The sequence below is a fragment of the Alligator mississippiensis genome, chromosome 13 (genome assembly GCF_030867095.1).
Source record: "Alligator mississippiensis isolate rAllMis1 chromosome 13, rAllMis1, whole genome shotgun sequence".
In the NCBI taxonomy this organism is placed as follows: domain Eukaryota; kingdom Metazoa; phylum Chordata; order Crocodylia; family Alligatoridae; genus Alligator; species Alligator mississippiensis.
Genome location: NC_081836.1, coordinates 19310001 through 19324585, shown reverse-complemented (window position 1 = coordinate 19324585; position 14585 = coordinate 19310001). Strand labels below are relative to the sequence as shown.

At 43.3% G+C, this 14585-nt stretch overlaps 1 protein-coding gene across 1 annotated transcript in view; it reads right to left on the bottom strand.

Moving 5' to 3' along the window:
• The window catches only part of CAMTA1 (calmodulin binding transcription activator 1), a 1290304-nt gene that overhangs the window by 759647 nt on the left and 516072 nt on the right, over nt 1-14585 (bottom strand). Inside the window, exon 4 of the mRNA XM_059716189.1 lies at nt 5509-5644. Within this exon, the coding sequence (XP_059572172.1) occupies nt 5509-5644 (136 nt within the window). The remainder of the gene's footprint in view (nt 1-5508; nt 5645-14585) is intronic.

Here is a 14585-nt window from a genome sequence, read left to right as displayed (position 1 = left end):
AGAGCCTAAATTCCTTTTTATAATATGGCTGGTCAGTAATTTAAGTAACCAACTTGCTTCTCTTTTTTGCCACTTTTCAAAACTAGATTTGGATGTTATAAATGTTCTTGGCTGGCTTCTTTGTAAGTATTTTTCTATCAGCTATAAGTATGATACCTATTTATCTTCTGGCTGCAAGCAGAGCTGAAATGATCTGGCAGTGCCACAAGGCAGACAGTTATTTCATGCCCTGTTAATCCCTAATGTGGTAACTACAATATCATTCCAACTTTAGAAGCATCTTTTTTATATGTTGCCTAAATGTCCAAATAAAGAACATCACTTCCAATTATAATGAGATCTGAAACATAAAACTGCAACTTCATTCCTGAAATATCAAAAGGTGTCGTGTGTTAATCTAGTAGTTAATCAAAAACTTCAAAAATATTTAAATTCTCTCTGAATAACACTTAGAGGTCAAGAAAATGAAGACAGAGTCTCTACATGGTTCAGAATTCAGATCGATAATGACCTAGTGGACAGTGAGAACCACAGGTTCATTGCACCACAGGTTAGTTGGGCAGTGATCCAGGATGTTTACAGTGGCTGGGCCAGGCAATATGGGTCTGGGATTGTCCCAGAAGCAAGGAGTTTTCTAGAGCCATTACAAGATACAAACCACATCGATTTAAGCACTCCCTGCAAAGGATTTGCAAATGATTCTACAAACCAATGGGCGGGGCCAGCTTTTCCAACCACAGGAAGAGGGTAGCTCAGTTTGCTCTAAGAGGAAGTGGAGGAGAAGCATGGGATTCAAATGAGTAGCAGTGGTCTTCACTTTCCCAACTTGGTTTGACTCCACCAGTAATTTTCTGTCAGGGTGTTGTGTCACTCTGGAGTGCCTCAAGATCCTTTTAAGGGTGCCACACATCATTAGCACTGTTAAGTGTGCAAACACCTGCAAATGATTCATATGATAAACTCAGAGATTTCAAACAGGAACCCTAAGTATCAAAACCATTTCTGACCTGATGTGGTCTTTTTTTAGTTCTTTGTCATAGAAGAATTACTCTATTATTTTTCCATAATCAAAAAATGAGTGAAAGTTAAAAGCTCTGAGAGCTGGCATTTTTCAAGGGATGCCTTGAATCTAAAGTTGAGAACCACAGGACTACACCTCTGATTACTCATTCCTGAAAGTACTAGAAGGAGCAGGAATGGCAGCCTCAAAGACTCACAAAGCTGAGGTCATTTAATGGCATACCTGTAAACTAGACCACTCAATCTAGGGTGAGCACCAGACAAGAAGTATTGGAAAGGGTGTCAATCAGCAGAATTGAACACTGTAATGACAGCAAGGAGAATGTGAGCTCCACAAGACATTCACACTTTGGCTGTCTTTCATTAGGAAAGAATCAGCTACATGGAAAGAAAAGGAAAGGGAGGGGAGCACAGAAAGAAAATAGGTGAGCGGGGTAGGAAAGGAGAGAAAGAACTAAGAGCAGCAGGTGAGGAGTAAACTGAGGTGCAGTAAATGTGAGGAATGGGTCAGGTGAGAGCTGGAGCAAACAACTACTCAGCAAGGGCCTGAAAAAGCTCTCCGAATGGTCAGTCATCCCTGCCCACCCACCAGCTGGACTCTCCAGCTGGCTTCTCTCCGCAGAGTCCTCTCAGGATACATGGCACAGGGAGTGATGGGAACCACTTGTGCACGCTAGTGGGAAAAAGTGGACAATTCCAGATACAGGAGGTGCACAGGTGCAGAGGAGAGGAAGAGAGGTGTCCATGGCTGGGCTCCCATTTAACTCCCTCTCTCCCCAAAGCAAAATTCCCTGCTTTGGCTGCTTCAGCAGCTGCTCCTGCTGGCTGGAATCTATTTCAGAAACATTTTTTTAGTGGCTTCCTTTTTCTTCGGTGTTGCTGGGGAGGTGGTGTTTGCTTTGGTTCTTCTTTTTCCTTTGCACAGCTCTGCAAGCTTTAGATTTCCTTGTCTAAAAGACATCTGCAGTGGTTGCTACATCAGTGATATTGTCAGGTGAAAAAAGATCATATGTTACATCGGTATTGACTTCTTGTGTGGGATCTAAGTCTTATTGTCACTGAAAGGTGTTCTACAGTTCAATTCAAAATTGCTCCAGTGCCTTACCTATTAGCCTTTACTGTTAATTTTCCTGATAACCAGTTTGTCTTGTGTTTGATTTTTGGTCTGGACACACATAAACCATGGCATCTTCCAGCATCGAATCCGAATCTGAATAGAATAGGGCCCACTTCGCACACCCGTAGTAATCAGTTCACTGAATTCAAGTGGTCTTAAATGCCCCACAATTCATTCTGCAAAGCAATATCAAACACTGAAGGATATCTATGAACAGGACATCATCTGGAATTAGTGTGCAGTACTAGACACCAAAATTCAAGAGAACTGAAACTGAAATAAGTGCAGTGAAGGGTTACAAGGATCATCAGGAGAATGAAGAGACTACCTTGCAAGATCAAGTGAGAAGAGCTTTTCCTGCTTAGACTACCAAAATAGGGCTATGGAAGGGCAGTCGGGTTATGCAGAAATGATAGGGAATAGAATGGAGGCAAGAGGCGGGGTGGAGCTGCCACCTCCAATCTTGGACTCCATTCTACAGCAGGGGCTCAGCCTCCAATTTGCTCCCTCTCCCTGTTCCTTCCCCTGCTTTCCCTCCTCCCATGCTTCAGGATGCAAGGGCTCCCAACTCTTTTCTGTTCTTACAGTCCCGCTCCTACCCACCCACCCCCCAGTGACTTTGTGCTTTTTTCCGAGGCCCGCACTTTTTCACCAAGACTGCCTGAAATCGCAGCTTCTGTGAAAATTGCAAAATTGCAATTTCAGTAGATCCCTATCTATACGCATATTAGCAGGGTAAGCCCAAGAGAATGAGAAAAGAAAAAGGGAAGCATTTGTATAAAAACAAATGTATATGATAAATTCAGTCTAGAAATTAGAAGATTTCTAGGTATCAGGGAAGCAAGGTTCAGGAACAGCCTTTCAATAAGAGTATCAGAGGCAAGAAATCTGACCAGCCTGAAGATGCTGATTGACAAACTGATGACAGAGTTCAAGTGATGAGGTTGCCTGCAGTAACAGGCTATTGCCCCTTCCACACCTATGTTTTTATTTCCACATACCCCATTAGGTGGTCATTACTAGAATAGGTCTCATGCCTAAACTGAAGTGGGAGGGGACAGTGAGCTAGTTTGGGTTGCAGTGTCATCCTCAGGCTGCAGATACTCAGCTGTGCCTGTATTATCTGACTCAGATGATACAATCTTTTGGCTTTCTCAAATTCTGGCCTAGATTGGAGTCTGGATGAGAGCAAGCTGGCTAAGGCTCAATCTGGATAAAACAGTGTTGGTGCTAGTTAGGGACCCCAAATCATCCAATTTAAGCATGCAAGTATTCCCAACTACACTGATTGCCATGCTCATATATTTAATGGACTGCTGAAACCTCCTTAGCCTGACGAAGGGTTTTTGAACCCAAAAGCTTGCTTAATAACTATTCTCCAACTATTTGGGTTGGTCTAATAAAAGATATCAAATTCACCCAAGGAACCTTGTCTGCCTATGTCCTTAGACCAGCACAGCTACAACCTAAACCCCTGCATATATTTAATAGCACACACATTTAATAGCTTTTGTGAAGCGGCACTTCACCAGGTGTGGTGAGTGGGATTATGATTTGATGATTCCAGGGGCCCACATAGCTGACTGGTCAACATCCTTTTTTCACCTACTTAATGGCAAAAAAAATTGTAATCATTTTGTCATAGTTCTCTTGGTTTTGACACCTCTGTACAGACTCACTGGAACACTCTCATTGGAATTACACCTGCCCCCTCTTAGCATAGAAAGCTGCTAAGCTCATTTAGAGGTATACAGTGCAAGAAACACATTACATCTATGCTCCGCAGACTGCACTGATTTCCAGATTATTTCCAAATGCTGCCCTGAGAGTGGTTTCTAGTCTATAAAGCCACACCTGGTTGGGATTCTGTGAGGACCTTACCTGACAGCTAAAAGCTGAGCTGTTTGACCTGACAGTCTATAGATCTGTATATCTGTGGCCAAAGTATTCTCAGCAGAAAGCACCTGACTTCCATGCTTCGGTCCAAAAGAATCTGATCAGAGGATGCTGTACAACTTGCATCTCCACCTAGTCTTCTCTTGAATAAAGAGGGACTCAGTTTTTTGAGGGGTACAGGAATCTTTGTTACTCTCATGGCTGGTGTTAATGCAGAATTACAGTTGTTGCATATGCTTGGAGATGCTGGACTCAATTGATCCACAGTTAATCACCACTATCAACTAAAGAAGGAGTTATGCCCAAGTCACTGAAGGCAGGTTCAGGCCTCTTAGAATCAATACATCATATAAACAAGAAAAAAAAAAAAATCAATCAAGTTTACCTAAATATATTTCTGAAACTCAAAAGACCTCCTTCAGGAATAATATTCCTAGAAGGATACATACACATGCATGCGCAAACACACACTTATCAATTCACTGGTCACTTGTCCCAGAGTCTTCCTTGAAGGCTGCCTTCATAAATCAATTACACATTTTTTTCTCTCACTATGGCCCAAAGCACAAAGTAAAAAGACATTACAGATACTAAATTTAATGTACCATAACATGTAGTTGCACCCAGTGAGAGAATCACTGTTGAGGTAAATGGGGGAATCTTTTAATAGGCAGAATTAGGGAAAAGTCATATTTAACTAAATGTACCTTCTCCACACTTCTCTATACCTCTCACGCATATTCATACACAGGAATTGCCTTCCCAGGCACAAGATACAGGAAGGGGAAGCACAATCAAACAGTCACACAGTACAAAGAAAATATGCATCTTCCAGAAGGAAATTTATAAGCATCAGGTGAAGTCATTAGCATCAGACCTCCTTTGAATAGTGTAGCAACCACCACAGTGCTGAAACTTACTTTTAGAACACATCTCAAATTAGGGGCTCATCCAGCAGAAGAGCCCTATTCTCCTCTGCCTCCTCTGGGACCAAGATCAGGTGCTTAATAAGCACATGCTAGGTAGTGCAAGTTATAGTGCCCCTCTTGAAATTCTGACCGTCAAGCACCAAATACTATGTACATATTAATCATATATATGTGAAATACTGAGGCTTACACATTTCTCAAAAAGAAGATTTGCAAATGCTTAGCAACCCATGCTGGAGATGTTTGTTTGCTTTTGTTGGTGTTTGCTGTAGATAGAACAGCAAGCACCTTGTTGAAACACTTCGATATGTTCAGCAATACACTCGTTTAACTTCATGACAACCTGAGATCACCAATACAATGTGGAGGTGGAACTACCTTCAGATTTTACCAAATTCTGTAATACGGAGATGTTTTTAGGGTAAGAAAATAGCAAATATAAAGACTGTTTTCAAAGCACTGACAGAAATACATGAACAAATGATTCATGGAAGCACTCCTCTTTGTCTCTCCTTCCACTCAAAAGCAAATCCTTTGTTCTCCTACCTCTACTCCCTGAACCTTCAGTTTCATGTGATCTTCTCTAGTGGTTTTTCCATCTTTCCTCTTTTTCCAGCAATATCCGTCTTTCCTGTATTTCACCTTCTTCCTATTATACAGGATCATAGATCCATTCTGCGGTCTGAAAACAAGAAACAGTTGAATTACATATACAAACAGACTAGATAAATTTATGAAAAAGTCTCTATAGAAGACCACTTTCCATGTTTATTACAACATAATTTTTCCACCTTTGTTGCTCACTGGATAAAACTATGTTTTATAGTCTGCAAAAATTTACTTGTGGATTTTTGAACCTAATAAATTAAATGTGTCAATGATGGGTATAAAAAAGATCCTCTTAGTAAAATATCCACTGTCTGACCATGATATATTACTTTTGGGCTGAGCTTTACAATAAAAAATGGAAGAGAAAAAAAGGCAAAGGAGAAAGGATGCTTATCATTTTACAATGCACTGTCCCACATCTACTTTAAAAGGGATTTCTATTATTCTTTTAGTGTATCAACAAGGATTAGGCAATAAGTAGGTTTAATGTAGCAGTTGAAAGAATATGTTAGCAAAAATAAACAGAAAAGGCATTAATTTATCCCAAAATACAAGGTATTCTGTTCCATGCACATAGATCTATTTTAGACCTACGAGAACTTTTTCTCATTTTTATCCATCTTCTTGACTTAAAAGCCACCTGTATACACTTCCCACTTAGGAATTGTCTATAAAGTTTTGGAATATCAGTATAGGTATAGCCATTTTTCCATATACAGTAGTTAACGTATTTTTGGAACACCACAATATATCACTGAAATGTTTTACCATATGCTAAACTGATATAGCAGAAATGCCATTTTTGTGTAACATAAAAAAAGAATTCACTAAAAAGATACCATATATCACGTGCAGACAGCAGTACTGTAGATGGCTACAAAATTTTACAGTAGTACATTAGTCACAGTAATTTGGCTTTGGAACACCAAAAACAGAAAGAAATACAACATTAGCAGCAGCCATAAACAACTTTCATAGAAAAGCTTTGGCTGCCAACATTTGATAAAGTACAATTTCTGAATTTATAAAAACAAAACAAATTAACAGAAAGAACCCTTTGAGGAGAAAAAATGCACTATATACTTCCCACCAAATTCTATAGACCTTAATTTTTATACATTATCTGTTGGCTACCTGATTTTTCAGAAACAACAAGAAATTATTTGGGATTGACGAATACTGCTGATATTTGAAACTCTCTGCTGGCATTAAAATCTGGCTCCTAGCCAAGACAAGAAACCTCTTTAAACAAATAGACCAAATTAAGTGATTTGTTTTTAAACAATACAGGTTTGTGGTTTTAAAACTATGCCAGAGGTGTAAAAAGCAGATCTTGAACCAGCTGGAAAAACATTGTTTTTCTCCTATTTTATCCTTTAAACCCAATCCATTCCAATAGAACAAGCATAAGATCATAATTTCATTCAGATTTTCACACTTTTTTTTCTATAAAAATAGAGGGTGGCAGTATTTAAAGGTAATTACACAGTAATATTACACAGAAAAAAGCAGTTATAAATGGCATTAATTATATAAGAATTTACCCTTGACTCTGCTAAGTGAGCAGTTAAACTCATATTATCATTGGCCACAATATGCTCTTGACAGGTTTCTACTGAACTATGTTATAATAATCTAGACTTAGCCCTTTCTACATTCCAGTGGTCTAGAGGCAGAACCACATTGGCTACAGGAGGTGATCTTAGCTGATCTTATTGTGGACACTAAACTGGCAGCAGGGCTTCCATCATTCAGGGCACTAGAAGCAGAGAAGCTCCTGACAGCTGAGCCACGTCCACACTGGCTCCATGCTGCTGGTGCACTGGCAGTGGCAGCAGCCCCCATACCATCAACATAGCCCTATGCTAATGTGCTTGCCTTTTCTCTATCAAAACAAAAGCATAAGCAATGAGAAAAGAATGACACAAAACAATGCACTTGTTCTATTTTTGCCCAGGGTCCTTGTCCAGATGTAGATATAAAGGGTGCTTGTACATGTGACAGGGGTTTAATCCCCAAAGTTGCATTCTATGCCCCCTAAATTGAAACAGTGGGTTTTTAATTGAAACCCATTTCCATGTTTCTAACATGTTACAGTTAGGGGCTCAATCCTTTTTTTGTTATTGTTGGAGCCTGCCCGCAGCTGGGGTATGAGCTGCTGGCAGGCCAAGTGGCCCCTAAGTTGTGGGGGGCCCTGGTCCTTCCCTCTGTGGCAGTAGCAGTCCCCCGGGGCCACCCAGTGGGCCAAGTGCTGCTCCAGCTAGCTTGGGTTTGGAGAAAAGTTGGATCAGGCGGGTGCTGCCTCTGAGCTGGTGCAGCACCCAGCCCACTAGCAGCCCACCTGGGCAGCCCAGGGAAACGCTGCCACCATGGAGGGAAGGACCAGGGCCTCCCACAGCTCGGGCCGCTCAGCCCGCTGACAGCTTGCTCCCTTGCTGTGAGAGAGGTGAATGGGCTCTGCCAAAACAAAACAAAACGAAAAAGGATCAGGCCTGTTGCCACCTTTGCCTTCAGTAGACACCTACTGAAAGCAGAAGCAGCAGGGGGCCCAATCCTTATCTTCTGCAGAGCCTGCCCACCTCTCCCACGGCCAGGGGGTGAACTGACAACTGCAATGCATCACTGCAAACTAAACTACATCCAGATGTCCTTTGTGGGCCATCTGGGGTGGGAGTGCCCCGAAGGTGTACGCAAATAGACTGCAGGTCCAGCCCCAGAAGTGATTGAAGTGGGCCTGGCAGGGATCCAGGTGGCCAGTGTAGGGCCATATCAGCCACAGCAGAAGTGGGTAGGCGAGGCCCTCAAGGAGGAGGGATGGGATGGGCACAGCACCCAGCTGCAGGTCCAGCAACCCCAGTGTGAAGCAGCCTCTCTCCACCAGGCCCAGCAGACTGAAGTTCCAGAAGATGTGGGCATCATGGGCACTGCCTGCCCAGCCAGCACTCACTTGTGTGAAGGCCTCATGGTGGCCCATGATGGCCTGGAGCACCATGGAGTGAAATCCCCTGCAGCTGTAGTAGGGCTGGTCCCTGTGGTGTGGGCAGGTGACAGGGATGTGGGTCCTGTCCAGGGCCCTTATGCACTGGGGGGAACCCAGGGCACAGAGCCCTGCCACTACCACCAGGAGGTCATGCATACGGAGCATGGCGTCTGCCAGCATGTCCTGGAAGGTGCTGCACACCTCCATCATGGCCTCCCTAGTGGTGGCATTGCCCACACCAAACAGGTGGCTGATATACTGCAGGTTGGTTGGCATGGCCAGCTTGGGCCAGGTGGGTGTCTACGGGAAGGGGTGGCTGCATGCCTGTGTCCTGCTACCCCAGGTGTGACCAGAGCTGCTCCATAAGGTCCCAGAAGGTGTCCTGGGTCATGTGGAAGTCCTCCAGCCACTGCTTGTCATCCCAGGTGTCCTGGACAATGCGCCACCACCAGTCCTGGCTGGCATAGAGGGCCCAATGCAGCAGGGCTGGAGACCCAGGAGGGCAACAGTGGCCCTGACAGTGGCATCCAGAAACACCTCTTCAGTATCCCTGCTGGTGGGAGCTGCATGGCAGTGATCCTGGGATGGCGTGCTTCAGCCAGGCAGGCAGTCACTGCATGGGGGGGAGCCAGGTGGGCCCAGACAGCTGTGGACCAGGCAGCAGTTCACATAGTAGGCCAGCAGGGCTGGCACAGCTGCCAGAAGGAGCCCAGGGCACTGGTCTTTTGCTGCTAGGGGCAGGGGCTGGAGCAGCCATAGCACAGGGAGGCAGAGTGGGCAAGGAGAGAGCTTCCACGTGCTGTCCCTGCACTGGACATGCTGCTCCTGGCTAGGGAAGTTGCTGGCCAAAGATCAGCAAGCAGAACTGCCTTTTGAAGATGGCTGCTGGTTGCTGGCAGCTGAAGCCTTGAGCTCCCCCTGGTGCTGGTGGCAGTAGGGACCCATTGCAGGGTTGCAGGAAGTTTAGTGGAGAAAGACCAGGAAGCCCTGTGTTCCATCTGCATCTACATTTTGGGATGGCACCAGGACTTGTGATAAGAACACCTGGTTCCAGTCATGAGTGGAAATTAATTAGGACATGGATCCTTTGTATCTAGGATACAGACATACTGGGCACATCTACACAAGACACTACATTGCTGTAGCAATGCACTATGCAACATAGCGTAGGAGGGCACAAACTGTGACACTGCAGCTACATCGCTGTAGCAACACATTCCCTCGTTATAGCATGTTGCTATAGCAATGAAGCAGCTAAAAATAACCATGCAGTCTTGGGGCAGTCTCAGATTTTGATAGTCATTTATCAAGGTGGTTTGATGTCTGTAGAGAACAGCTGCTTCTCAGATAGCTTCATAAAAATGAGACGCAATTTTAACCTGATATAAATTGTTTCTATATTTTCTCTGTTGTAAAAAAAATGGAAAAGGTAGGTCTCCTATGCTTATCTCTTGTACACACAGACACATCCAGGAGTAATAAATTGATGGTTACAGCAAGGCTGAACAGATGAGGATCTGATAGAAATCCTCAGAATGCACACCTGGTACATTACCCAATCTCATCTAAAGGTTTTGCCTGTAAACTTTCATTCAAGGATTTCACTCATCAGTTTTGTTTTTGGTTTTTTTTTTTTACAGGATATTCAACACTGGGGAGGGAGAAAGTGGCATATCTAAACTAACATTTTTCCAGGATCATAGCTTCTTATTGGTCTACTCCAGCTTGTGTTTATAGGAAGCTTGTGAGGAAAGCAAATTAAGTGCTGCATTTTGTCAGATATTAAACCAATTGCTTTTCTTCACAGTAAATTCCACCTGGAACTATAGCAATAAGTAATACTACAATCTTAACACCAATTTATTTTGTTTGATTAGTGTCTAGGATGCAGTTCTACAGCCATGTCCTTTTCATATAAATAAGGTTACAATGAAAATAATAGAATATCTTTTTGATATTGCTATACAATAGAGAGAAAAAGAATCTACCAATACCATGAGGCCCCCTTCCTCTTGCAGTTTTATATTCACAGTACAAATATGTGCACATAAATATGAGACAAGACCTAGGGACACAGGGGCAGGCTAATTAAAATAATAGAAATTTATTTAACACCTTGGAATATAACAAATACAACACATTTCTAGTACTAAAAACTGATTAGAAGTGAGCAATACATTTATTCTGATGATAATTTTTCAATTCTGTATTTGCAGAAATTCACGTATTCAAAAAAGACATTTTCATTTTAAGTACTTGTGTGCATGATGTGATAAATTGTCATCAATAGAAACAGCCACAAGTTAATCCTGTTTAATACTTATCTGTTGTTGTATTCTAATATACAGAAATGCCATTTAACCAGAAACATCTCATTATGGTTGATGCTGGGTCTAGGGGGAGAAGCCTGTGCATGATTGGTTTTACACTGGCAATCACCTGGATCTTGGCAGAGGAGAAGCCTATGTCCAGTGGTAAAGATATCCAGGACAACTGAGTTACGCTTCCACTGAAGCCTTCATCCACCTTCACAGCCATTGAGAAGTATGCTTTTTTCATCCACCTACTCCACCATTGAAAACTTTATGTTATGCTGGACTGCTCTTTATCCAGTACCTCGCCTTTGACCTTATCACTGTGGCGGGTCAGTAGGGGGTGCTCCTGCACTGAGCCACCCACCTCACTGCGCCTGACCACCTTCCAGGCTCCAAGTGCCTCCCTGGGGGTGCCTCACGTCTGGCCGACCCACTTCCTGGAGCACACCCACTTGCCTGGAGGTAACTCCGCCATCACCCAGGGTCTGGACTGATCCAGGCTCTGTGCCCCCTAAGAAACAAAGGCCCAGTAGCCCTTGAGGGTACTCAACCCACTTCAAGAACTTGGGATGCTTCCCTCAGTCTGAAGCATAAATACTGGTCTCCCTTAGCCAGCTGAACCAAGGGGATCCCAAGGCATAATCTAGACCCACTCCCAATAAGTCTCCCACACTAGGTACACGGGAGAACTTTATTGGTTACAAAGAGTAGGTTTGGAATAGGGTACAGGGTAGAGCAATATCAGAGAAATCCCATAGGGCAAAGTGGCATGGCTGGGTAGCCTTTGATCACACATCTGAGTTACTGCAAGCTAGATATCTAGATAGATCTCAGGTAGCTTACTCACGAGTATCATCCAGAGGCAGGTGGAGATTCCCTCTGGGGGCAGGCAGTTCATTGATCATGAGTTTCAAGAGAGAGAGCAAGTTTCAGATGGTCCAGCTCTTCTCTCTCTCTCTCTCTGTGCCTGGTTAATTTCACCCCACCCATCACTACCCGCCTGTTGAGGCGACAGTTTTACAGCTCCAGTGGGGGGGGTCAGAAAGCAGCTGCCGGCCTGCTGCTCTGATCTCCGACAGTTAGTTTCATCATTAAGAACCAGATTGTCAGCCAAATGACTGTATTCCCTGTTGACATTAACAGGCACTTTCTACCTCCTCTGCCAACAATTTGTTTGCGCATACTTTCATCAGCGCATACACCCCAACACTCGTTGCTGAAGAAAAACAAGAAGAATAATTTTATGCTGACCTTGATGAAATCCTATCATCCCAAAAGAGAATAAGATCATCCTCCTTGGAGATTTCAATGCAAGATTTGGCCAAAACTTTACTATCTGGAGGGGCATCGTTGAAAAGGAAGGAGCAGGCAAGGCCAATTCCAATAGCATCCTTTTACTCAGTAAACGGGCAGAGCATGATCTTGGCATTACTAACACCATCTTAAGACAATGCAACAGGTATAAAAAACAGGGCAACACCTCCACTCAAAACAATGGCCCGTCCTCAATTATGTTATCATAAGAGTGCATGATCTAAAAGATGTTCATGTTACATGTGTTATGAGAGGAGCTGATTACTGCTGGAACGATCATTGCTTGGTGAGATCAATCATGTCCATTAGGGTTGTACTGAAACATCAAAAGCAACCTAAATTGATTGAAAATGATAACACTTGTGTTGAGGAAGTTTAGCGGGTTCTAAAGAAGACCATCCTCCATCCTTGAGGCTTGCATAGAATCAATTGGCTTTATCACCCAATGCCATCAGGACTGGTTTGATGAAAAAAAATGCTGAGATCAAAGCCCTTCTTGATCAGAAAAGGAAAGCTTTTTGTGACTGGCAAAACCATCCTACATCCAGTCAGAAGCAGGGAACTTTCTGATGGCTTAAAGTTCAAGCCCAGAGGAAAATATGAGAAATCAAAAACAAATGGTGGGAAGAGAAGGCGAAAGAAATCCAACAATTTGTTGACACTCATGACATGCAGAGCTTCTTCAGTGTAATCAAGGTTGTGTACAGACCAAGCTTTTGCAGACTAACCCCACTTAGATTTGAAGACAACAGTACATGCCTCAAAGACAATAAGTCTATCAAAAATTGCTGCAAGGAGATCCTAAACTGGGAATCAACAATGATTAATGAAACCATCAAATCCATCCCACAGCATCCAGTAAGGGAAGCACTTGCCAGTCTCCAAACCTCTGAAGTCCACTAGGTGATAACACAGATGAAGAACAACAAAGCATCTGGCCCTGATGGCATTCCAGCAGAGATCTTCGAAGTTGGTGGGGAACTTATGACCAATAAGCTCCACACACTGTTTCTTAAAATCTGGAACACTGAGGAAATTCACACTGACCTAGGGAATGCCAATACTGTATTGCCATCTTTTTTTAAAAGGGAGATAAGGCTGACTGTGGAAACTACTGAAGTATTGCCCTCCCTTAGAATCTTCCCAGCAATGTAACTCAAATTCTGATGAACCGACTGCTCCCTCTTGCTGAGGAAATACTTCCCAAGTCTCAATGTGGCTTCAGACCATTGAGAGGCACCATGCACATGATTTTTGTAGCCCAGCAGATCCAGGAAAAATGCCAAGAACAACACCAGGATATGGCTTTATTGATTTGACCAAACCCTTCAACATTGTTAACCACGAAGCTTTATGGACAATCTTATCAAAGTTGCTGTCCAGGGAAATTTATCATCATCCTAAGACTCCTTCATGACCAGATGGATGCCTCTATCCTATGCAGTGGCTCCACTACACAGCCCTTTGCCATTCGACTTGGCATCAAGCAGGGCTGCATGATTGCACCATTTCTGTTCTCTCTCTTTCTTGCAGTCATCAAGTTGCTCATCCATGACCATCTGCCACATGGCATCAGCATCAAGTATAGGATGGATGGGATCCTTTTCGAGACAGTCAAGGCAGGCATGGATATCAAGCTAGCAACCAAAATAAAGGACAACTAAAATTCCTTCTATAGCTACATAGGGAGCAAGAAAAAAAAAAAAAAAAAAAAAAAAAAAAATCGGGTTCCACTGTGGGAACCCTACTGAATATGGAGGGGCAGCCCGCAGTTAATACATACTTCACATAAATATTCCTGAAATCAAATGGGGGCTGTTCACCTGTCCAGAGGCCCACGGAATATGGGAAAGATAACAGACCACATGAAATCAGTCCTGAGCAGTCCTGAATCTCTTAGAACACTTGGACATTTTCAAGTCTGCTGCGCCAAATGACGTGCATTCGAGAGCCCTGAAAATAACTGGCTGAGCTTATAGCAGGGGCACTGGCGAAGCTGTTCAAAGAGTCGTAGAACTCAGGAGTGGTCCTGGATGGCTGGAAAAGGGCCAACATGGTAGCTATCAAGAAAATGAAACGGGATGATGCTGCAAACTACAAACCAGTCAGTCTGACTTTGGTCCTGGGAAAAAAATTTGCAAAATTTGTTAAGGGGACCATCAATTACAAGCTGGTAACTGGTGGGGTATTAAGAAGTAACCAGCATGGCCTTGTTGAGGGTAAATCATGCCTGACAAACCTGATGTCCTTCTATGACCAGGTAACTAACCATCTGGATGAGGGACATGAAGTTAATGTCATTTACTTAGACTTCAGTAAAGATTTTGATTCTGTTTCTCACAAGATTCTCTCAACTAAATTGCAGGGTACTGGGCTGGATCAGTCTACAGTGAGGTGGGTGGACA